General features: G+C 36.3%; 1 protein-coding gene across 2 annotated transcripts in view; it reads left to right on the forward strand.

Annotated features, from left to right (window-relative positions):
* INTU (inturned planar cell polarity protein) overlaps positions 1 to 25,844 on the forward strand; it is a 79,365-nt gene that overhangs the window by 31,551 nt on the left and 21,970 nt on the right. For both annotated transcript variants that reach the window (XM_005691271.3, XM_018061517.1), the window contains exons 4-9: positions 3,467 to 3,670; positions 7,735 to 7,853; positions 11,070 to 11,159; positions 14,137 to 14,214; positions 17,332 to 17,521; positions 21,377 to 21,430. In XM_005691271.3, coding sequence (XP_005691328.2) covers positions 3,467 to 3,670; positions 7,735 to 7,853; positions 11,070 to 11,159; positions 14,137 to 14,214; positions 17,332 to 17,521; positions 21,377 to 21,430 — 735 coding nt within the window. The remainder of the gene's footprint in view (positions 1 to 3,466; positions 3,671 to 7,734; positions 7,854 to 11,069; positions 11,160 to 14,136; positions 14,215 to 17,331; positions 17,522 to 21,376; positions 21,431 to 25,844) is intronic.

The following is a 25,844-nucleotide window of genomic DNA, read 5'->3' on the forward strand; positions in this document are numbered from 1 at the left end:
CAGCATAGCATACCAGTCTTAAATTTTAGGTGGTTGTAGCTGTCCAAAGTAGAATTCGTAAATTTTTATAAATCTACCAGCTAATTTCCTTTTGTCATACCCTATCTTTTGACCTCTCCACCCACGAGAATCTGAGCTGGAGAAGATGCCCCTCCTGTTCACGAGTGCATTTCTTTCTCTGAGCACCTCTCACAGAGAGACGCTCCATCAGACCCAGCCTGCCTCTGTGACGCCTGCTTCCTGAGGTTGTCCCTCATCCCCTGCTTGCTACAGTCAGATTTCTCACCCTCCATTTCACTCATATGACCAGCTCCACCCCAGAGCCCAGTGCTGGGGACAGTCTTCACAGCTACCCTCTCTAAGGGTACAAAGTCTGCACTAGAGATTTCCCAGATTCTAAAGATTTCTCACATTTCCAAGGAACACCACCAAAGACTACCATATATTTTCTTTTGGACATTCCTAAATCCTTATTCTCAGATAAAAGAACACCCTAAGTACCAAGCCATTTTTGCTTCATCAGGTCCTCATTCAAGGATTCAATATATTTATGCTTCCTCATGCTCAGTTGCTCAGTCATGTCTGACTCTTTGCAAGCCCATGGACTGTAGCCCTCCAGACTCCTAAGCCCTCCATTGAATTATCCAGGCAAGAATACTGGAGTGGTTACCATTTTCTTCTCCAATATTTATGCTTATTTTTATATTTTTATTTATATATACATATATTGAGCATTACACACGAGAACAGATGCCACCCTCAGAACATAAGTGTTTCAGGCCATATATTGGTTACATATTGCTTGTTTGGATCAAAACCTCACACCAAATATTCTTTTTCACAACTTTCTAAGATCATTTCCGAAACAGTGTCTCTTCAGCTTTTCTTCACCTCATCCTTCTTATCCTTATATTAATTTTTCAGATAACTCTTGAGTGTTCCCATATAGGATCTCTAACTTGTTTATATTTTTGTTTAGCTTGCTTAATATTCCAACACCTCCCGCACTGCCCAGTTATACTAGTGTTCTACTGCCTTTGGTTTTTTTCGGCCATGCAGCATGCAGATCTTAATTCCCCAACCAGGGATTGAACCTGCACACCCCCTTGCAGTGGAAGCGTGGAGTCTCAACCACTGGACCACCAGGGAAGTCCCTAGCCTTTCTGGATACAGTGTTCTAATACCAAGGGCACATTTTTCAGCACCAAGTTTATAGAAAAGATTGCTGTTGGTAAGGGTTGATATTTTCCATTTGGAATATTAAATGTTTTGTAAAGAAACATGAACATTTGGCCTCAGAAAAATTTCATGAGGAACTTCTCCCTTCCTACTGTCTAGCCATGACTTGGTTCATTTTAACTCTGAATGTACACATATTGATGAATTTAGACCTTATGTCCCTTTTCTACTTGTTAGTAAAATAAATCTGAAACTTACTTTAGAAAGGATGTTTATTTAACTAAATTCACTTTAGGTGTGTGTTAGTCGCTCAGTCGTGTCTGACCCTTTGAGACCCCATGGACTGTAGCCTGCCAGGTTCCTCTGTCCATGGGAATTTCCAGGCAAGAATACTGGAGTGGATTTCCATTTCCTTCTCCAGGGGATCTTCCCAACCCAGAGATAAAACCCAGGTCTTCCACATTGCAGGCAGACGCTCTACTGTCTGAACCACCTTAGGTAGACAAAGATAACTCAGCGCCCCTGAAATATCAGACAGCTACAGACAGGCAAAATTGAATACAACCATAGTCACTCTTTGCCAACCAAAAAAGAAAGATATCTAGATAGTTTTTCTTTTGGAAAGTTTTGTTCATTGGGGTAGATTTATTTCACAGTATAATACTAACAATAGATAGGCTGATGGGATTATGAATTTTAAAAAATAATATGCTTAATATTTTTATGAAAATATATAAATATTTAAGACTCATTTTTTTAAATGACAGTGATATATTAGTATTTATCATATATTTAAAGTTGGCCTTGAAAATAATACCTCTTTTAGTAAGTTATTAAAAATAGGGATTATCACTGTCTTGATAGTAACTTTTAAATGTTTCCTCTCAAAATGCAACTTACTGCATATAAACAATTTTATCTGCTTTAAAATATTGATGAGATATCCTTTTCCCCCCAGTTTATTGAGGTTGGATTGACAAATAAAAACTGTATCTGTTTAGATTATACAGTGTGATTATTTAATATACATATATCATCCAGGCTTCTTTATTCTTGATCAAGCATGAATTTATTTTTTTATTTTTAAAATTTCATTTAAAAAAGTCACTGCGCTTTAATGTCTAAATTTAAAATTATATAGATTGTTATGATTAGAATGTCCTGACTTATCTGTATTTTGATAAGATTTTAAACATTAGGAATATTTTGTGCCTATGTGATGATGTCCTTGCTACACAAAATTAACTATATTTAGTGACAACTTCTTTTAGTCGAGATACACACTGGTGCTTCTTCGAGATAAGCAAGTTCTCTTTGGCCAGCTGGCATCTAGACACATATCTCCTTTTTCAAGGAAAGGTAATTGAGAAGTGGAAGCTACCTTTCAACAACTGGAAAATGGCCACATTCTGGACTCTTACCAATCTTATTTGACATCAAGCCATGAAATTAAAACTATCTTGATAAGATAGATAATCCTCTTAGGGCCACAGTTCAAGATCCAAAAACTTATGTTGATAAGTTTTTGTTCTTATTAGCCTTTATTTTAAAGGACCACAAAGAATATCTAAGAGAAGAATATTTGAATATCACCATTTGAAAGGAGAGCTAATTCTGGTTGTATGAGGTTTTAATCCTGAATCTTATAATCCTGAATCTCTTCCTGCTAATTTCCCCAGATGAGTCAGTGCTGTTAGCATTTGTAATGTAGTGTTACTCTTTATTACACTATCAGGTCATATGAACTTTTGTTTTCCCATGCATATCTTGTATTTGTTGTCAATACTTAGAATCCTATGTGTATGTGTTAGTCGCTCAGTCCCACTCTTTGTGACCCCATGGACTGTAGCCCGCCAGGCCTCTGTCCATGGGATTCTCCAGGTAAGAACACTGGAGTGGCTTGCCATGTCCTCCTCCAGGGTATCTTCCCAACCCAGGGATCTAATCCATGTCTTTTATCCTCCTCCATTGGCTGGCAGGTTTTTTACCACTAGCACCACCTGGGAAGTCCCTAAAATACAGTGACTACGTTTAAATGAATGAACTTAGGTACAGAGATTTATACATTCTTACTCAATAAATGTTTGTAATAATACATGCCAGCCATTGTCCCAGGAGCTGGAGATACAAATAAACATAGAATCCACAGTTCCTGCCTTCAAGGAGCCTATACTCTACAGTGATTTTATGCATGCTGGAGTGAATGTGCATGTACAGAGTCTTCTTTGTGAAAACCACTGCTGACTTTCCCTTGTTAAAAAATCAATACCTTTTAATTTTTTTAAAGGTGAAACTGACATTCGAAAATGCATATGCTGTGAAAAAGGAAACAGCTCAACCAAGACAGAAAAAGGCACAGTCGAACACAAGTGATCTAGTCAAACTTCTGTGGGGAGAAGAGGTAGAAGGTATCCAGCAGAATATTCTAAACAGTCCTCACGTCATTATGTACCTCACACTACAGCTTGACTCAGAAACATCAAAGGAAGAGGTGAGTGTCTTTTCAAAAGTGCAAAGGAAAAAAGTAAGGACAAGGACTTTTTTGTAGATTTCCAAATGCATAGTAAGCTTCCTCAGCCATTCTATGTCTTGTATTTTTGGTATCTCTCTTCCACACAGCAGTCTTCACACTGACAAGCTCAGTGAGCCCATTTATAGAGATTACTAAAATATTTGAATTTGTTTCTCCTTATCTTCTTCTAAAATGTCTATTTGAACTGCTTTTTCCATGATATTTCTTAACCTATACTTGGTTGCTTGTATCATTGTTATTCTTGCTGTATGTTCTTATTTCTCTTTTCTTGTGATTACTCTAAATATTTTCTCATGATATTTGTCTTAACAGATTCTAAAGTTAAACACTATCTTAACTCTTTTTCAAAATAATTCAAAGCCCTTAGTACACCTTAACTCCAAATTTCCCCTCTTCACATACATGCTATTATCATCAGCAGTTAAGTGCCATCGTTTTTTAAAATTCTACAAATTGGGCATAATTATACTACTGGTACTACTATTTATTATTGTATTTTATATATTACAGAATGTATAAATTATATATCATAAAGTTCATATTTTATGCATCATATTTCATACAGATGAATCATCTTTAAATTTGCATGTATGTTTACTTTTTTAAATTCACTATTCTTATATCTCATCTTATTTGGTTATTTTTCTTCTTCCTAAAACTTATATTTTAGGCATTTCTCTTTCACTGAATTCTTTTTGTTGTTTTTTATCTGATGCTGCCTTTTTCACCCTTCTTGAGAGGTAGCTTTGTAATTCTTCGTGTAATACTTCCTTTGTAAGTCTTCTTGTGTCACCAAGAAGATGAAGTCAACACATGGCACTGGTCATGCCAACTAAACAGAAAATTTTTTTCTCTAATCTGTTTGAAGACAGTATTTCTTTGTCTTCTGACTTCCGTAGTTGATATTAATTAATGACTCCATTATTCCTTTTCAAGATCGGTTGTATCTTCTGTGTCCAGTTTCTTGCTTCTGCTACGTCCAAACTGCTTTTTAACCTCTCCGTGGTATTTGTTTGTTTAAACAGTCCCATTTTTATTTTGAGAAACTCCTGCAAAGTTTTTGACTAATTTACATGCAAATCTGCTGGACTATTCCTGATAATCCCTTGTTGCTTGCTTGTCTTCGTGATTCTTTACTTTCTCTAAGCCTCTCATACAGATCTCTTCTGCTGTTTGGGACTCTGACTTGTGGTGGCTTACCTTGTTATGTTCTAGGGTATCACTGACTAAACTTGCTGCTTGATTTTTATCTTTGGGCATACTTTGGTTCTAAATGGGGAATACCTTCCTGCAAGGAGAATTTGCTTCTTCTGCTTCTGTCACTGACCTAGGGCACTTCAGCCTCACCCAAAGCTCTGGGTTTAACACGATGGTCCTAGGCTCAACTCACCTACCTAGCTATTGGCCCAAAGCTCAGTGTCCTGACCAAAGACACTGTATGTATCAGCCCTCAATACAACCTGCCTCTGTACTTCTGGCCTCTACTTACCAATCCCAGCTGAGGCCCCAGCTTGCTTTGCAGTGCTGAAGGAAGGGTATGGAGAGGAATATCACTGGAGACTTCTCTAGTTCTTTTATATTGAGCAGTTCAACAAGTATATTTTGGCCACAAGTCTGGTTGTTTTACCACACAAGGGTCTCAGAACACCTAGGGTACCATAATGCTTTGAGCAGAAATGAAATCAAAAAAGTTTTTACTGGGACTTCCCTGGTTACGACTCTGAACTTCTACTGCAGGGGTGCAGGTTCCATCCCTGGTTGAGGAACTAAGATCCCACATGCTGCAAGATGCTGCCAAAAAATAAATAAATAAATAATAATTTTAAAAACCATTAAAGTATAGACCTAATTTATATTTCTTTCGTTTTGAAATCCTTGCAGTCTATACTGTCAGTGACAAGTCCATTTTTATTCAAAGTGTATATTTCCTTGTGTTGCTTTAGAATTTAGCCAATAACTGAACTGGAAAGGAAGGAATTTACTTACACATATTTTTATAATTTGCTGTGCTCTGAAGAATACATGGAGACCTAGAGGTGATAATTCTAATTTCTTGCACATATTACTAGTCCCTTGTATCTTTAGAACAATGAGAAATTTAACTATGTATTAAATAAAACACACAGCATATTTCTGAGATGGTAGCACCCTGAATCTTTCCAGGTTGTCTTGGAGTAGGATAGTGCCGAGGCCTTTTGTCATCCTCGCCTTTCTTTCCATGGGAAAGTGCGTCGGTGTTTCTCTAATGAACAGGTCTCGGTCTGTTGACAGGCCTGTATCAACACTGTCATTAGGAGAGGCTTTTTATTCTTACTGAACAGAGTGGAAGCTGCTGCAAATGCATGCTACTAACAAGTGCTTTAAAACGCAGCTAATTAAGTTGGTTAGGAGCTGTGGCGCTTGCCAGGTCTTGAATAGTGAGGCTTTGTGGGCTGGTTGCTGCAGAGGTTGAAGCAGAGAGTTTCTCAAATGACCTTTGTATTCTGGTATTACTTATTTTACAATTAAATGTCATAGGGTCATTTTGTTTTCATGAGTTACATATTTAATAACAGCTTGTTTTCTTCAAGTTACAAGATTTGGACTTTAAAAAAACTAATCGAAGACTATATGGTTATTTGTTTAAAGTGGTGTTGGGTATTTGGCTAAATACTGTGAATTTGTTTGCCAGTTAAGGTTCAGATTTATTAAATGGACATAACAGAAGATCTTAACGGGTGTTTGACTTAATTTCTAGAGATAAAATGTTTTGTGATTACTTTTACACTAGAAATACTACTAGAAATTCAGGTTATTAAGCAGGCTGTATTTAGCACACATCTTCCATAGCAGAATTTGCATATATTAAATGTGCTTGGTAAGTATAAAAAACAGATGTGTCCAGTTTATTATTATTTATATTTTATCCTAATATGGAAGTTGCTAAGACATGGACTCCAAGCCACATAATTGTTTCTTTTAAAGAGAGACGAAAGCAAAGTGTAGAACATTCTTTAGAGAGAGAACCAAAGAAAAGATACAGCATTTTAAAAGTTTGAGTTTCAGTCATGGTTATATTAATATTTAAGGATATTGTCATTGAATATCATAAGTGGAAATTACTCTGAATTCTCTATGGTTTCTATCTAGAAATTTTTATTTTGCTTGCTTCTAATTTGTTGTAGAAAAAAATACCATTTTGTTTTAAATAATAGCAAAAAAGTGAGGTACAGATTGGGTCATCTCTTCATGGAAAAGTACTAACAATGCACATCCTGGTTTTGAAATGTATTTAATTTTATGAAAATATTTGTTTCCTCAGAATATACTCTTCTTGAAAACAGAAAACCATTAAGCATTTTGTGAATAATCCTATGGATTTAGTATTTTCCATAATTTAAAATGTCCCTTTTAAAGGTTGAATTCAAATTAATTTATGACAGGCAAATGCTTTCAAATTGAAACCGAAGATTTTATAGTATCGTTAATACTTCTTTCTTCTTATCTGCATGACTTTAATTTTGTATTGTCACTCTGTAAATTTAATTACAGCCTTGTGTTTAAATAAAAATTTAATGGTTTTACCAAAGATGAAGCTTATCTTTTAAAAGTCAGTAATGAAAGTAATTAAATTTAAAGACTCCTTAAAGTTTCATTTAGTGTCTGTGTGCATATGTAACCATAGGAGACAAGAATATCTATATAATGAAATATAAATGTTTGTTAGTATTTAAATTTATTGTAAAGGAGATTAATATTTGAAGCATTGCTGGTAATTGGTTTTAACTATTCCAACTAATCAGTATTCTCCTCAGCATATATATCATGACCAATTTTGATAGTCTAACTTATTTTAAATGTGCATATGTGTTAAAATTCCAGGCATACTTTTCTTCTTATGTTTGCATAAAACTCCCACTGAAGCTGAAAGGAGTCATTTTTGTTTGTTTTTTCCTTAATTCGAAGTCTATACTTGGCATGAAAAAAATTATTGTTGGAAAATTTCAGAAGGATTGACATTTCTGTTTCTTTTCATTTAACAGCAGGAAATCCTTTATCATTATCCAGTTTCTGAGGCATCTCAGAAACTCCAGAGTGTGAGAGGGATATTTCTCACACTCTGTGACATGTTGGAAAATGTAACCGGGACACAAGTTACGAGGTAATAACTGACTTTTATTTAGCTTTGATTCTCTTTCTTTCCAGTTCTTTACCTTGGTTCTGACAAAACACTAATGCAGGTATCTGTTATACAAATATGTTTGTATCAATAATGGAAATATTTATATGGCAGGTATGATATCTATGGATAATTTCTTTCTCACCTCGGTTGTTTCTACTACTCATCTGTTGAAAATTATATTCTCAGTACAGTTGTAGATCTGGGTGTTTGGGCACATTTTACATAACAAAATTAGACAAATGATCTGCATTTTAGAATTTTTTCATAAAAGTGGTCTCTATTAAGCATGGCATTATGATGAATTTTGGCTTTTTCATGATTGTATCTTGATTATTAACTTGCTTGACAATAGCTCTGTGTTTGGTAAGGATGACTGAATACAAATTTTTCATATAGTTCAAAATGTTTTGTTCTTAAGACAATGATAGAAAAACACACAATATACATACACTTTAGAAAAGAGTATTCAGAAGGTATCATCTACAATATTTCCTGACTTTGAAATTTTATAGTTAACTCATGGAAAGAGGGGCTTCAAAGTTTTTGAGGTTTTTTGGGGTTTTGTTTTTTCTTTTTTGCTTTTTTTCATAAAATAGATCTACAAATTATAAACTATTTTTCTTGATATTTCAACAGTTTGCTAAGTTGCTAAATCACTTTAGTCATGTCTGACTCTGCGACTCCATAGACGGCAGCCCACCAGGCTCCCCCGTTGCTGGGATTCTCCAGGCAAGAACACTGGAGTGGGCTGCCATTTCCTTCACCAATGCATGAAAGTGAAGTCGCTCAGTCGTGTCCGACTCTTAGCGACCCCAAGGACTGCAGCCTACCAGGCTCCTCCGTCCATGGGATTCTCCAGGCAAGAGCACTGGAGTGGGGTGCCACTGCCTTCTCCTTTCAACAGTTTGGACTTTACCAAAAAAAAAGTTTATCTCAAATTTTATGAGCCCTTCAATACTGATACGATATCAAGTTGGATTTTCTAGGCTTTAGCTTTTCTTTTCCCATCTTCTGATTAAAATGACACCTTTGGGATTTTATTCTTTATTGAAGTATATTGTTGGTTTATAATGTGTTAATTTCAGGTATACAGCACAGTGTACACACACACACACACAAACACACATCCTTTTTCAGATTCTTTTCCCTTTGTAATAGGTAATTATAAAATATTGAGTATAGTTTCCTGTGCTGTTGTCTAGGATCTTAATAGATAGGATCTGCAAGATAACAGGAAGAATTTTTTGTTTCTCTAAATGAAAGTGATATTTAACTCTGGGACTTGTAATATAGTGTATATATAAAAGACTAGTTCATTACAGAATGCTAGTAACCGAGGCTCCATTTAGAATATATTCACACTCATAAACCTGGAGGAGGGCATGGCAACCCACTCCAGTATTCTTGCCTGGAGAATCCCCATGGAGCCTGGCAGGCTGCAGTCCATGGGGTCACAAAGAGTTGGATGCAACTGAGCGACTAAGCACACACAGCACACACATCCATAAAAGCATGTCATAGGCATTAAAAATTTTTAATAGTTTTATTGAGATACGGTTCATACAGCATCCAATTCACCCACTTAAAGTATACAGTTGGATGGTTTTTGGTATTTGAAGATGATGTGAAACCATCACCAGAGTCAGTTTTTGAACATTTTTATTATCTGAAAGAACTCTGTATCTTGCAGCAGTTCACTCACCTACCTACCCCCAAACCCTACACTAATCCACTTTTTGTCTCTATAGATTTCCCTATTCTGGAAATTTTGTAAGAAAGAAATTGAAATATGTCGTTATTTGTGACTAGCTTCCTTCTCTTAACATGTTTTTAAGGTGCAGGCCTCATTTCTAATCTTTTTAGTAAGAAGATGTGTTTTAAGTTTCTCCATGTGGATTTTATTTTTCTAGATACTTTAGATCTTTGATATTTAGATCTTTGTTAGATAAGATATGGATTAGACATGTGGAAGCAGCTTCCCTGGTGGCTCAGCGGTAAAGAATCTGCCTGCCAATGTAGGAGATGCAAGTTCAGTCACTGGGTTGGGAAGATCCCTTGGAAAAGGAAATGGCAACCCATTCCAGTATTCTTACCTGGGAAATCCTATACACAGAGGAGCCTGGCAGGCTACAGTCCATGGGTTGTGGAGTTGGATATGACTTAGCAACTAAACTATCATCAGATGTGGAAAACTAAATATATATAGGAAAAACTTTTTTGAAAGAGTATGAAGATTATTATTATTTCAGGGATGCCTTAGCAACATGTGTCTTTTGTTGCATACAGTTTTAAAACTATAGTAAAATTAATTATGACTATAATCTAATATTTGTCTAAAAGTACATGCATTTTTTAAACCTTATTAAGGCAAAACTAATATCCTTTTAAAAATCTCATATACTGATCTACTATAGTATAGAAAGTACACTATGTCCTGGGATGCAATAGATAAAGATGGATGGGCGTATTTTAATTTCAAAGAAAACACCTTCTCACCACCTCCCCACACTATAAGATTGAATCATATTATGTTTCCATAGTTTATTGTTGTATCTCTCTTTAGAACACATTGTTTTCCAAATTAATTAAAATATAATTGAAGTAGAGTAAATGGCACATATATAAACTGTATAATTTGATCGTTTTTGACATTGGTATAGACCCTGAAACCATCACCATCATGAATATATCTATTACTCCAAATGTTTCCTTGAGAATACGTTTAAATCTGACAACATTTTGGTTACTTATTTACGTGTTTTGTACTAAGTGATCATGTTTTGAGCCTGGGACTACATCTTCCTTCTTTGTAATCTCTTTTAGTAAATTAGGTTCATAAATAGATAATCAGTAAAAATTTGTTGACACACTGAGATGGAAGCTTTCTTCTTTAAAAAAATGTGTATATAGTCAATTAATGTTAGCAAAAGTGTTTCAATAGTTTTTTGCTATAATGAGTCTACTTTTGTTTGACCAGGTTTTTGTGAGCTTTTTGAAGTATGTATTTTAGAATATGCTTATGTTGTACAATTCCTTGCCTTTTCTGTGTGGCAATTAGGTATATGCCAAGAAATTTGCTTATTAACTATGCAGTTCTTAAATCATACCATATGTAATCTTTTCTAAATGACTGTTTATAATTTTATGACATTTAAAGATATTCTTAATTTCATTTTGACTCTGTTTTTTACTTAGCTCATCCCTTCTTTTAAATGGAAAACAAATTCATATAGCTTATTGGAAAGAAACTGACAAGCTGTTATTAATTGGCCTGCCTGCTGAGGAGTAAGTTGGGATTTTTGTTTACCTTACACTCGTTTTTAAAATACTGCTGATAAAGTCTTTCATTAAAATGAGACATTTTTGTCAAAAGGTCAATTGAGGAAGTTTTACAATTGAAAGGTTTGCTGCACTGGTTTAATGGCTACCTGTGTTCATTTGGTATGAAGGGTGCAGAAAGGTACCAGCACAGCCCACCTAGATTAATTAGTAAGGCTGTCAATACCATTTCCTCTAAGATGCGACCAGTACAGAGGTGGCTGAGATCAGCTTGTCCTCTGCTCCGACTTCTGACAGTATCATGGTTTGGATTTAGCATGTTTACAGTTTTTGTTCTTTTTCCTGTTGGTGATTTTGGAGAATTAAAGGTCAGCAGAAAGATGTTCTGCCTTGATGTTGAGTATCTTTGATGAAATAATGAATATTTAACTTTAAAATGATTTCTTTATGGTATGTCTTATCACAGTCCCCTTCTTAACCTTTTTGTAAGTATTTTGAAATATTTCCTATTTTAATAGTTGGCTATAAGAGTGGGCTGACATTTATGTATATATGTGTTAGAAGTGAGTTACTAAATCCAGCCCACACTCAAAAGCAACAGTATCAAACAATGTGTGGACTTGTTTTAACACTACAAACAGGAACTCCAAAGGAGGTTGCAGTGAAAAATATTAAAATGATTGTGTTTTAAAAAGGTCTTTAATTTTGGACAGAAAGAGAATCAAAAATGTTCATATGATAGGATAGTGGTGCTATTACATGATGGTTCTCTTTAACCAGCTAATGTGCATTTTTCAGGCTTCCCAGGTGGTGCTAGTGGTAAAGAACCCATCTGCCAATGCAGGAGACATAATAGACGCGAGTTCAGTCCCTAGGTCGGGAAGATCCTTTGGAGAAGGGCACGGCAACCCACTCCAGTATTCTTGCCTGGAGAATCCCATCAATAGAGGAGCACGGCAGGCTACACTCTATAGGGTCACAAAGAGTCAGACACGACTGAAGTGACTTAGCATGCATGTGCATTTTTCTGTCTGAAAAAGGACTATAATGAACCCTGCTAGGAGACTGCCCTATGCCATGGGTTGTATAATGAAAAATTGAGTTGTTTTTACAGTATCAGTTCAGTTCAGTCGTTCAGTCATGTCCGACTCTAGGCAACCCCATGAATCGCAGCACACCAGGCCTCCCTGTCTATCACCAACTCCCGGAGTTTACCCAGACTCATGTCCATCGAGTCGGTGGTGCCATCCAACCATCTCATCCTCTGTCGTCCCCTTCTCCTCCCGCCCCCAATCCCTCCCAGCATCAGAGTTTTTTCCAATGAGTCAACTCTTCGCATGAGGTTTCACAGTATGGGTTTATACAAATTGGAGAGTATCCTGAATAAGATGCTTTACAGTGCAGTGGCAGGTAAAAGGCAGGGTAGTGCCTTTAGACTTTTGTAGTAGCCCAAAAGGCAAAAGATACAGATGATACAGTGGTAAGATAAGGTCGTGTGGGCAGTTAGAGAGCAAAGAGGAAGACCCAGCTAAAGAACTGGGCAGAGGCTGCTCTCCCACGTTCTGATGTCACCATGTGATGCCACCAGTCACATTTAGTCAGCTAGAGACAGAGTCCACAGGTTTTGCCCCGAAGCCAAAAAGGACTGTCACTGCTGAGCTCTGATCAAGGTTTTGCTCGATAAGGAGATTATGCTCTAGCCATTTTCTCAGTCTTTATTACTGGGGTGGGGGTGGGGAGGGGGCCTCTCCTAAATTCTTATGTCATTTCCTTCCTAGAGAACTTGGCTTGTTAAGTTAGAATGAATTGGAAGGTCCTCCTCCTTCTCTAACCCGAGCTTCAAGTTGGAAATAGTCCCAGCCACCTCTTCACCCAGCTGTCTTATTGCTCATATCAACCGCTCTGTAGCAGACTTTTTCCTTGTTTCATCTTGTTTCACATGACTGTGAAAGGTAGTTATTATTGTTCTCATTTGTTCTGGTTGGGAAGTAGAGTATTGAGAGATCATGCTCAAGCGCCTCCTCAGTGTCAGTTTGTACATCTCTGTATCTCCAACATCATGCATGTGGTTTGTAATTGAACTGGCGTCCCTGGGACTTTTTTCCCTGTGTGTCTTAATGCCACCGTCTGTATGTTTCTTTCTTCATCACTATATCTTTTACAGTCAGGATGAGAAAAGCATTGGCCCACAGAGGACAGAGTGGGGCATATACTCCAGTAGTAACGTGTGTTTTCTCGGTGGGGAGATCATCTTACTGTGATGGCTGCAGGGAATGCTGAGGACATAACCAGGAAGACAGTGTAAGGTAGTAGAGAGAGTAACTATGGAGCCCACCAGCAGGTTCTGCTCCCTGGGTTTCCTTGCAGAAGTTACTTCTTAAACCTCAGTTTACCCATTGATGTAATGGGAATAATAAGACCTGCTTTGTAAAATTCCTACAAGGATTCAATAAGAAAGTGTTAAGTCCATTTCTTTCCTTTCTCCTACTTTCTTTCCTTTCTCCTACTTTCTTTCCTTTCTCCTACTTTCTTTCCTTTCTCTTTCATTAAGGGGTGTCTTTTTGTCACAAGAGTTAGAGGTTCAATTGAGATTTTAGTATTACTGGAAAGTGTCAAGAATTCACATTTCTTTCTATGGGCGCAGATATTACACCAACTTCTTAAACGTATTGCTTTTATTGAATCCTCAAAATGAACCTGAGAAGGTTTCGTGATTATGGTCCCGTTGTACATGAAGGAAATTAAATCCTAAGGGGATTAAGTAATTTCCATGTGGGTGGTGATATAAAAGTTTGAACTTGACCCATGTTAGTACCCCAAATCTAAACATCAGAGTTTTTAATTATGCAGGAAGCAATCATTTTACACAGCTGTACTCATAGTTAACATACACACTTTTCAATATATATAAGATCTGCTTCTTTTGTTATGAAATCAATTGTCTATGTTATAAATGAACAGATGTTATTTTGCTTTTTTTTAGAGTACCTCTTCCTCAGCTAAGGAATATGATAGAAGATGTTGCCCAAACCTTAAAATTTATGTATGGTTCCTTAGATAGGTGAGTACTTCTTTGAATTGAATCTCACATTTTAAGTATATGATTCTAAACTACTTTTTGTGCTTAATAGTGTTCTTGGTTGTCAAGTTAGTTGTTTGTTGGTTGGTTGGTTTTCTTATTTTCTCATCCTTCATGTCTGGCTTTTAGTGTACAGCTATAGGCAGTTTTTCATTTGATCTGGTGCTTTTTCTCTTTTGATCTCATAAGTTTTGTGAAATACTGATGTAAGCGCAATTACATTGTGATTTGATATATTTTTGTAGGGGCAAATGTAAGAGCATTTCTTCAGAACAGATACAGAAAAGAGTAAGATTTCAAATAAGTTTTTTGTGTTTTCTTCTGATTATAAGACCACTGTCAAATTACTATACTGTGATATTTTTCCTTAAAAAGTTTTTTAGTAAAAAATAAATAAATAAAAGACACAGTGGAGAAAGTACTCGACTGTTTATTTTCATGTATATTCTTCCATATATTGGGTTGGCCAAAAAGTTCGTTTGTTTTTTTTTTCCCCTCAAGATGTTACAGAGAAACCTGAGTGAACTTTCTGGCCAACCTCATATTGTCTATATAATATGAATATCCACATTCTTTTTTTACATGTGAGCTCACAGTGTGCATATTTTCCTTCTTGCTTTTTTAACCTCGCAGTATGTGCTACATCTTTCTTGATCTGAAGGAGGAAATTTGAGGCAGTCATTTAACATTTGAACATGTAAAATTATGAGAAGTAGATTTTTTTTCTCTTTGGAGGATTGTTGTTAATTCCCAGTACTTCAGAGGGCTAAAATGGTACGTTTAATTTAAAGCCTTAAGAGTATATCAATATAAAAATTCCAAAGACAGTTTATATACTTTTCCAAACCATAGTAGTATCAGCTTTGTTGTCACTGTTCTCAGAGCTGCCTAAAGGAATTTTCTGTGATGATGTCATCTGGAGAAATTGTCTAATTTGCAGTATTTTCCTCCAGAAGCCTCTTAGGAGACACCTTCCTCTCAAATTCAATTACATATTAGCATTTTCCAAATGTGTGAACTACAAAAGGCTGGGCATTCATATATAGTGCTTTTACCTTTTACTAGTAAGAAAAATGTTAGCCAATGAAAGTAAGGACTCTTATGGTGGTTATAAACTACCTCCTTAAATTTATACTAGATGAGCAAATATTGCTATGCCTTGCCCTAACTGAATCTCTATTTTCAAAAACTAGAGATGATCAAAGATTAAATTCCTGTAATGAATTCTGTATATGAAGATAAAGCAGTTGGAGTTGTTCTATAAATTCCAATGAAGTAGGTTGAGGACAAAGGGACTCTTGATTTCTCTGAATTTCATTTTGATATTAAGCTTCCATCTCCAAGTTGTCAGCAAATTTAAGCAGTTTTTTCCTTACCCAAGTTAGAATTTGAAAGGCAAACTAAAATAATAAATGTCAAGATCCACTGAGTTCTTGAAACCAGGAAGCAGTATGGATCCATGATATTAAGTCATTTTGCAATAATTTTTTAATCACGTTTTCTGATTATGAAAGATATTAAAGGCCCATTGTGAAAAATTATGAAATTACTAAAACGTCCAAAACTTAAATTATCATTTGTAAGTTGTGAGCTGGTTAGTCCTCTGTGACAGAAAACTGATTATACCTTTACAAAGTGTAATGTTGTGATCAAATTAAAGATCTGTTTCCTTCATCATTCCCAGCCAATCCATCAGCAAGTCCTAATCAACCTGTCTCCAAAACAAATCTCAAATCCATCCATTGCTCTCCATCTTCACTATTAACCCTGTCCAACTACCGCTGCGGCTCATTACTACAGTAACTTCCTGATTACTTTGCCTCCATTCTTGCCTCTTTAATTTCCAAAGTTAGAATGATCTTTCTACATTATTATGTGGCTCCCACATACCTTTCTGATTTCAGATCTCAATCCCCACCGCCTTTCTGTACTGTTCTGCAGGCATCCTGGTCAAGCCTGTTCCCACCCTGGCTTTTGTACTCTTACATCTCACTAGACCCTCTTGACATCAGGACCTCAGCTTAAATGCCCTGTTCCTTCTCAGAGATCCTTCCCTAACCATTTGATTTAAAATAGCCAGCCAGTACCTCACCCATTCAGTCTTATTCTCTGCTTAGTCCTTTGTACAAGTTCATGTTTTTACTTTTTGATCATTTATCATCATTCTCCAATAGAATGGGAGCTCCAGGGGAGTAGAGACTTTGTCTTTTGTCTATTTTTATTGCTGTACCTCCATGCATGAGAATAGTGCATGAAACACAGTAGACACTCAAGTAATTAGCTGAATGAATCAGTGAATATTATTCTGATATATTAATGGTGTGTGTATATATATACATATATATCAGTTATTGTGTTATCCAGTAGTTTATACCACTGAGTGGTTGTAGGTAATGCTATACTACTTTTACATCACTGAAACCAGGGTTTTGTTTTGTTTTGTTTTGTTTTAGTTTTTAAATAGCTGTGCCTTCATTAGCAAAGAGGGGAGGAAATAACTTAGACTAATCATGTGTTTACTGTATACCAGTAAGTAATAGGCATAATAAGTACTTACTGTATACTAGGTACTTTTCACGAGAGTTAGATTGTATTATCCCTGTTTTTACATTTGGGAACAAAAGTTCAGAGAAAGGTTAGATGATTTTCCTGAGAGATCTACCTAGTGAAAAGCAGTGAGTTCAGTCAGGTCTGTTCTAGAAGATCAGAATCTTTTTGTTATCCTATGCTGACTGAAAGATATTGGGAGTTGTACATGGTTGAGAAATAATCAAAAGTGAAAGCAACTTACATTTTTTGCCAAAAGGGTACTTCAGCCCATTCTGTTTTAGATACACCACTTGTGTTAGCCCTGTGGTTTTCCCATAGTACCATCTGCCCAGTGCATTTGAGAATAAAGTCTTACGGTAAAAAATATTGACAGGGTGACTTTCTTAATATACTCCATCAGTAACATTATGGCTATTAATTCTTATTAAGAAGGGAGGAGTAAAGAAGAGAACCTATGTAGCTGGGCAAGATCCAGTCCCTTTGGGATTGTACAAGCGACGACCACCATTTCCATGTGTTGTTCTAACATTACAGCTCTTGTTTTTTCAGTGCCTTCTGCCAGGCTGAGAATGTTCCTCGTTTGGACCATTTTTTCAGCTTGTTTTTCCAAAGAGCACTTCAGCCCACTAAACTACATTCGAGTGCCAGTCCCAGCACACAGCAGTATGATGCTTCCAGTGCAGCACTTTTAGACAATCTCCCTGGAGTTCGGTGGCTCACACTTCCCCAGGAAATTAAGGTACTCTTAGGTGTCATAAATAAGAATCAGAGCCAGTTGCCTTATAATTCTTTATTTTCCCTTTTTTTTTTTCTCCCCCATAGGCTTTTTGTTATTTTCAGGATTGTGGGTAAGACTTAAAAGGGCAACTAGTTGATATGGTAGGAGGTCCAGTGCAGTGAACTTTTTCTAAATAAAAATTAGTTCTCTCATCTTACTTTAACATTCAGGCTTTGTTCAAACTTGGAATACTTTTTGGAAATCATAATTATATGTGTGTCTTACTTTTTAATTATGTGGTTTTGATTTTATAATGCAAGGTCGTTGAGTTAGGTGGATGAAATGATTGGCTAACAAATATTCTTAACTAAAATACAAACGCCACGAATAATACCAAAATCTTTGTTTACATGAGCGTCTGTAATTACCCTTAGCCTTGTCCCATAGATAGCTCACCCAAAGGTAATCTTCATGAGGGTTATCAATGTGATTTTAGTCATTTCTAGATCCAGAATAACTACGGATTGAAATGACTGAATGACTGAAGACTCACTTCAGACATATTCATAAACAGCAGTATATTTAGCCACAGCATTTGTAACAGTATTAATGAGGCACCATGCCATAGCAGTTCCTTGTCCATGAAGAAACTCAAGCTATGTTGTAGTAAAACCCCAATTCAAGATTCTTCTCTTCATGGAATTCTATATGATCAAATAATTATGCCTTTTGACAGTTTAATAATAATTTAAACTGATATATCAGTCTCTTTACTCAGTTTTCTCATCTGTAAAATGGGAACAATAATAGTATCTACTTCATAAAGAAGTTATAATACATAAAATGCTTAAGAGCCATGCCTTGCACATTGTTGTAATTATAGTTGTGAAAGTAGTATTATATATTTTATAACTGGAGGGAGTTGAGGGGTTAGAGCATCTTTAAAGGAAACTTTACCTTCTGATATTCTTTTTTTGTCCTTGCCTCTGTCAACTACCTCCTGCTGCATTTTTTTATCTGAGGCCAATGATTATAATTTTCCTAAATCATTTCCATACTGAAAAGTATGAAATATAGAATTCTACTCCCATGAATAAGAGACAGAGTTTAGTTAGATAACCTTACATTTAATATAGAAAGACCCTGGCTCCAAAGTCTGCCTCATGTCCATTCTGGGGTCTTTTTCCTTCTGAAAGACACAAGACCCATTGTCAGAGGTGCTAATATCTCTTTCCTAGAGTAGGAAATGGCAACCCACTCCAGTTTTCTTTCCTGGAAAATTCCATAGACAGAGAAGCCTGGTGGACTGTGGTCCATGGAGTTGCAAAGAGTCAGACACCACTGAGCAGTTAAGCACACACACCATCATCTCATGAGTTTTGTTCTCTTTCCCCTAAGACTCTCTTCACTTAAAGAAATGTTTTCTCCACAAAGTATATAGTCTCTTCTGTGACAGTAGAGATATAAGACTAAATGTTTTGGGGGCCAGTGTCTTTAGACTTTGGCTATATTAAGATTAAATATCTTCCTTCTAAGAAGTTTAAGACATTTAAAAATACAGCCTATTTCAGTCTTATAAATTCTATGTGAAGGCTTCTTTCTGTATTCAGATTTCTCTTTTATTGACATTATTCCCCTTAGCTTAGCATATATTTGATTAAAAGGACTATATACTTTTTAAAAACATACTAATTTTTAATTGAAGGATAATTGCTTCACAGAGTTGTGTTGGTTTCTGCACACATCAACATCAATCAGCCACAGGCATACACATGTCCCCTCCCTCCACCCCCCCCCACCTTGTTTACTTTATTTTTATCAGCCTAAGACAATATCACACTGAGAAATCACCATGTGAACTGATGTATATTCTGTAATCTTTTGACTCAAATCATACCTGTTGCTTTATCTCACCAGAGCTTTGGCTGTACTTGTACTTTCTGAGTCTGACATTTCTATATGGAGGTCAGCCTTTACTGTGCCAAGTACTCAGATGTGTGCTGTGCTCTGGGAATCCAGAAAAGTCCTTTGGATGCTCACAGTGTAGTTGGGTAGGTGGAAGTTGTACACGGGAAACAATGAGGATATAGCTGAGATGTTTTCACATTTTGTAGTCTGGTTAAGAGAATTAAGAATAATATTTTTGGAAAGAGATAGATACGCTCTGATAAAGTGATCTAAAAGTCTCTGATGAATGTAAAGTTTTAAATACATGGTAATCCTTGAAGTTTTTGTTTTTGTTTTATCAGCAGACTCAAAGAACTCAAAAGCTTTGCTTTTCCCTTTGAGATTTCTTACTGTGTTTAAAAATAGTAGGATTTATTGACTATATATATTCCAATGGAAAACAGTAAGAAATTTTGTGCCTTGAGAAATTTAGTTAAAAACATATAGGTGTGTGAGGTAATTTGTACCTGATAAATTTTAGGCGGGAATAATTGCTTTTAAGTTGGAGAAAAATATACTTGTTCTGAGTTTAGTATATGGTGAGGTTGCACTTCAGTTTTCTTTCCCAGGTGTTTGAGAATTTCCTTATTTTGTATGTCAGACTTAAAAAAAATTTTTTTTTCCCTAAGATACATTGGAATAATTAAGAGAAAAGATATTTAACTTTTTCTCTTAAGGAGTATGAAGAAACAATTATAGTAACCTTGTGTTTTAGCCTATAGAGTTCAGTAGCAGGAATAGCAACCTGTTTAACATTTCTGTGATCAGAAATCTTAAGTAGGCAATTTTCTTTTTGTCCTATAGTTTTTCACAACAGAAACTATAGCCACAAAAAGGAGAACATGAAGTATTTGCTAGATGCAGAAAAATGTGGGTCACAAATGAGTAATAAGTCACATTGTGTGAAAAGCATTGAGAGGCATGACTAATGTTTCCAAAGCTTCTGTCATCTCAGTAAGACACAGTTTGTGAAACGGTCCTGCAGAGAGTGCCCTTGGCCTTTAAAAAAAATAAAAAACAAGGATTATTTTTCGCAAATACCATACATGTTACAAACTTTATCAGTAGTTTTCAGTTTATATATATGCATTACAGATTAAACCTCAGATTAAATATATTCTGCCTTAAAATTTTGAATGCTTCAGGGAAGGACAAATACATGAAAGAGTTCAGGCAAATTCCATAGGAACAGAAGCTAAATCCTAAGTAAGAGATTTTTCTAATAACTCTGTAGGGTGGTTAAACTGTGCCAGGTTCCAGGGGAACACTTGCTTTCATGATTTAATCCATGAATAAAGATTAACAGACTTTTTATACAAAAGAATTTAAAGGCAAGAGACAGGGAAGAATGTTGATATTTTCCAAGATCCAACTGTTGAGAAATATATAGAAAATAGAAAAATAAACAATTCATAATAGATTGGCTATATCAAGATTGATTTATTTTACTCTTAAGATTTTTAATAGGTTTAAATTTTTTCTGACAAAACTGTAAAGCAGCTTTGTAACTTCATAAATTAGTTTGCATTGAATACAGAGTGAAGCCCATTTTGTAATAATGAAGATGTAAGTGAAAAATGCCTGTATGTTAAAATACACTGATTTTATTTTTATAATTGCAAAGCTTAAAAGCAAGATGTTCCATTTTGGGACATTCTTTAAATAACACAAAGGAGAGAGAGATATTTATTTACTTCTTCAAGTAATTATTGGAGGAGGAAATGGCAACCCCCTCCATTATTCTTGCCTGGAGAATCGCATGGACAGAGGAGCCTGGTGGCTATAGTCCATGGGGTTGCAAAGAGTCAGACACGACTGAAGCAACTTAGCACACACAAGTAATTAAGCACTTTTATATGGCCAGTACTAAAAACTAAGTGATATAAATTAAATGTCTGTGTTACAGTTTTTTTTTTTTTCCCCATATAGTTGGAATTAGACACGGCATTGAGTGACTTGGAGGCCGCAGACTTTGCAGAACTGGTAAGAGAAGCAGTGGATTTTAGGAAAAGTTCATTGTTTATTTCTTATTTTGTAAATCAGTCATTATTCTAAGTATTTTCCAAGGAGGCATGTAATAATCATTATATGCAGTATCATTTATAACTGGGCTTTGAAAGAAAGACCATATATGTTATATTGATCGGTAGTATGTTTTTTAATCATTTAAAATATATATATATATTTCCTAGCTCTGTCTAGTGAAATATGTTTCCTAGCTCTGTCCACTAGAGCATCACTAGCACCCAGGCCATTATGTATAAATAATATTTTTCACTTAAGGCAACCAAGACTACTATGAGAAATGGCTGAATCCAGATTTAGGGCTGAAAATGTACAAGATAAACTTGGCAACATCTTGTTATATCAGACATCCAGGAAGCTTTCAAAAATTACTAGGTTTAATTTAAGGTTCAAGTAATTAGGAGACAACTTGAAGAGGCTCCCACTTGAACATCTATAAGGATAATAACTACACTGGATTGAAACACATCAGATATATCTAAGTCTATGAGTTCATAATGGTACTAAAGAAAACAGAAAGTTATTGGTCAACTTTGGAGAATACTAAGGAACCCATCCAATACTGTGAAATAGTAATTAGGGAGAAAGAATCTAACATTGATCTCCTTTCCTATCTAAACCATACCTCAAGGTTACCAAATAGAGATGAGGGGAGTTACTCTTTACAGTCAGTCAGTTCAGTCACTCAGTCATGTCCGACTCTTTGCAACCCCATGGACTGCAGCACGCCAGGCTTCCCTGTCCATCACCAACTCCTGGAGCTTGCTCAAACTCATGTCCATTGAGTCAGTGATGCCATCAACCATCTCATCCTCTGTCGTCCCCTTTTCCTCCTGCCTTCAATCTTTCCCAGCATCAGGGTCTTTTCCAATGAGTCAGCTCTTCGCATCAGGTGGCCAAAGTATTGGCACTTCAGCATCAGTCCTTCCAATGAATAGTCAGGATTGATTTCCTTTAGGATTGACTGGTTAGATCTCCTTGCAGTTCAAAGGACTCTCAAGAGTCTTCTCCCACACCACAGTTCCAAAGCATCAATTCTTCAGCAGTAAGCTTTCTTTATGGTCCAACTCCCACATCCATACATCCATACATGACTATGTATGGAAAAAACCATAGCTTTGACTAGACAGACCTTCATCAGCAAAGTAATGTCTCTGCTTTTTATTGTGCTGTCTAGGTTTATCATAGCTTTTCTTCCAAGGAGCAAATCAATGTCTTAATTTCATGGCTGCAGTCACCATCTGCAGTGATTTTGGAGCCCCCAAAAGTAAAGTCTGTCAGTGTTTTCATTGTTTCCCCACCTATTTGCCAGGAAGTGATGGGACCAGATGCCATGATCTTAGTTTTCTGAATGTTGAGTTTTTTAAGCCAACTTTTTCACTCTCCTCTTGCATTTCTTTCATCAAGAGGCTCTTCAGTTCTTCTTTGCTTTCTTCCAAAAGGGTGGTGTTATTTGCATATCTGAGGTTATTGATATTTCTCCTGGCAATCTTGATTCCAGCTTGTGCTTCATTCAGCCCTGCATTTTGCATGATGTACTCTGCATATAAGTTAAATAAGCAGGGTGACAGTATACAGTCTTGACGTACTCCTTTCCTGATTAGGAACTAGTCTGTTGTTCCATGTCCAGTTCTAACTGTTGATTCTTGACCTGCATACAGATTTCTCAGGAGGCAGGTAAGGTGGTCAGGTATTCCCATCTCTTTCAGAATTTTCCACAGTTTATTGTGATCCACACAGTCAAAGGCTTTGGCATAGTCAATAAAGCAGTACATGTTTTTCTGGAATTCTCTTGCTTTTTCTATGATCCAAAGGATGTTGGCAATTTGATCTCTGGTTCCTCTGCCTTTTCTAAATTCAGCTTAAACATCTGGAAGTTCTCTTTACGGAATTGGTCTATCTAACAGGTCAAGCAAGAATGACAGAATTGGAATGTCATTTTCAGTGAGTTAAAAGATCTAAGCAGTGATCGGCTGTAGCTGTTAACATCACAAAAAGAAAGTCAGCCAGACAGTATACGGTTCCTGTTGGAAGCACACAAACCACCTATAAAATATACTCGATCACACCTCAAGGTCTGACTACCAATTTGTAGAAAATACAGGGGAAGAGGGGCATGTTAGATGACCCATTAGGAGGAGGGGGATTGCTGTCAGCAAAATTCAGACTAGGAAACACAACAGGATGGTTTCTTCAGCAAGTAGATTAGAAGGGGGGGTGTGGGGTAGTAGGGGCATGGGGGGTGGCACGCAGTCAGGAGAAATTGAGAGAGAACCTATCAGTTACGAATGACTCAAGAAACATCAACCAATGTCAGTATGTGGATCTTACTTGGATTCTGATTCAAACAAACAAAATATTTTAAAATGTGTGTGAGTCAATCAAGAACACATAAACACAGATAACTGGATATTAGGTGGGAATAATTCTTTAGATGTGCTAATGATATTCTGGGTATGTATTTTTTTTTTAAGTCCTTCTGTTTTAGAGATGCATTCTAAAGTAGTTACAGATGAAATGATACAACATCTGGAATTGGTTTGGAAATAATTCATCAGGGAGAGGGAAGAAGGAGAGAGCTGAAACAATGTTAGCCACATTACTGGTCTTTGTTAAAGCTGGGTGGTGATGGGTACCGAGGAGCTAATGTATTATTCTGTTTTTCTATATGCTCATATTTTCAGTAATGAAAGTTTTTTAAAAGGAAATGAGACGTTAGGAAGTAGAAGCAGTGAGGCTGGGTCATTCTTTAGCAGATTGCGGTTGAAAGTGGGGAGAGGTGGTTCACTTGAAAGGTGGCTTAGTCTTAGCTAAGATCCAGAGCAAATGGAAGGGTATTTTGTTTGTAAAAAGAGTGGAAATTTAAGCAAGGAGAACTGTTTGTAGGGTGTACATTTTTTCACCAATGGGGGGAAAAAATTAACTGGATACTAATCATTAGGAGCAGTTTAGATCCAAAGTATTAAAATATGTAGGTTTTCAGAACCTAGATTAAGTTTAATTAAAACTCTAGCACTTGTTTTCATAGAACATCATTTTAATGAACAGTGGAACTAACTGGTTAGAAAAAGATCTGTTGGGATTCCTTGTCTACAACATCAAGACACAATACACAAAAGAAAAAAGTTGATAAATTGATAATGTAACATGATACACTTGTTTGGAAAACAGTTTGGAATTTTCTTAATAAGCTAAACATCTGTACTATGGATATCACCAGATGATCAATACCAAAATCAGACTGATTATATTCTTTGCAGCCAAAGATGGAGAAGCTCTATAGAGTCAGCAAAAACAAGACTAGGAGCTGACTGTAGCTCAGATCATGAACTCCTTATCGCCAAATTTAGACCTACTGAAGAAAGTAGGGAAAACCACTAGACCATTCAGGTATGACATAAATCAAATCCCTTACGATTACACAGTGGAAGTGACAAATAGATTCCAGGGATTATTAGATCTGATAGAGTGCCTGAAGAACTATGGACAGAGGCTCATGACATTGTACAGGAGGCCGTGATCAAGACCATCCCCAAGAAAAAGAAATGCAAAAAGGCAAAATGGTTGTCTGAGAAGATCTTACAAATAGCTATGAAAAGAAGAGAAGCTAAAGGCAAAAGAGAAAAGATATACCCATTTGAATGCAGAGTTCCAAAGAACAGCAGGGAGAGATAAGAAAGCCTTCCTAAGTGATCAGTGCAAGAAGTAGAAGAAAGCAATAAATCTCTTCAGGAAAATTAGAGATACCAAGGAAACATTTCATGCAAAGATGGGCACACAATGAAGGACAGAAATGGTATGGACCTAACAGAAGCAGAAGATATTAAGAAGAGGTGGCAAGAATACCCAGAAGAACTATATAAAAAAGATCTTCATGACCCAGATAATCACAATGGCATGGTCACTCACCTAGAACCAGACATCCTGGAATGCGAAGTCAAGTGGGCCTTAGGAAGCATCACTATGAACTAAGCTAGTCAAGGTGATAGAATTCCAGTTGAGCTATTTCAAATCCTAAAAGATGATTCTGTGAGAGTGCTGCACTCAATATGACAGCAAATTTGGAAAACTCAGCAGTGGCCACAGGACTGGAAAAGGTCAGTTTTCATTCCAATCCCTGAGAAAGGCAATGCCAAAGAATGCTCAAACTACCGCACAGTTGCACTCATCTCACACACTAGCAAAATAATGCTCAAAATTCTCCAAGCGAGGCTTCAACAGTACATGAACCGTGAACTTCCAGATGTTCAAGCTGAATTTAGAAAAGGCAGAGGAACCAGAGATCAAATTGCCAACATTCGTTGGATCATCAGAAAAGTGAGAGAGTTCCAGAAAAACATCTACTGCTTTATTGACTACACCAAAGCCTTTG

The sequence above is a fragment of the Capra hircus genome, chromosome 17 (genome assembly GCF_001704415.2).
Source record: "Capra hircus breed San Clemente chromosome 17, ASM170441v1, whole genome shotgun sequence".
NCBI classification, from domain to species: Eukaryota; Metazoa; Chordata; class Mammalia; order Artiodactyla; family Bovidae; genus Capra; species Capra hircus.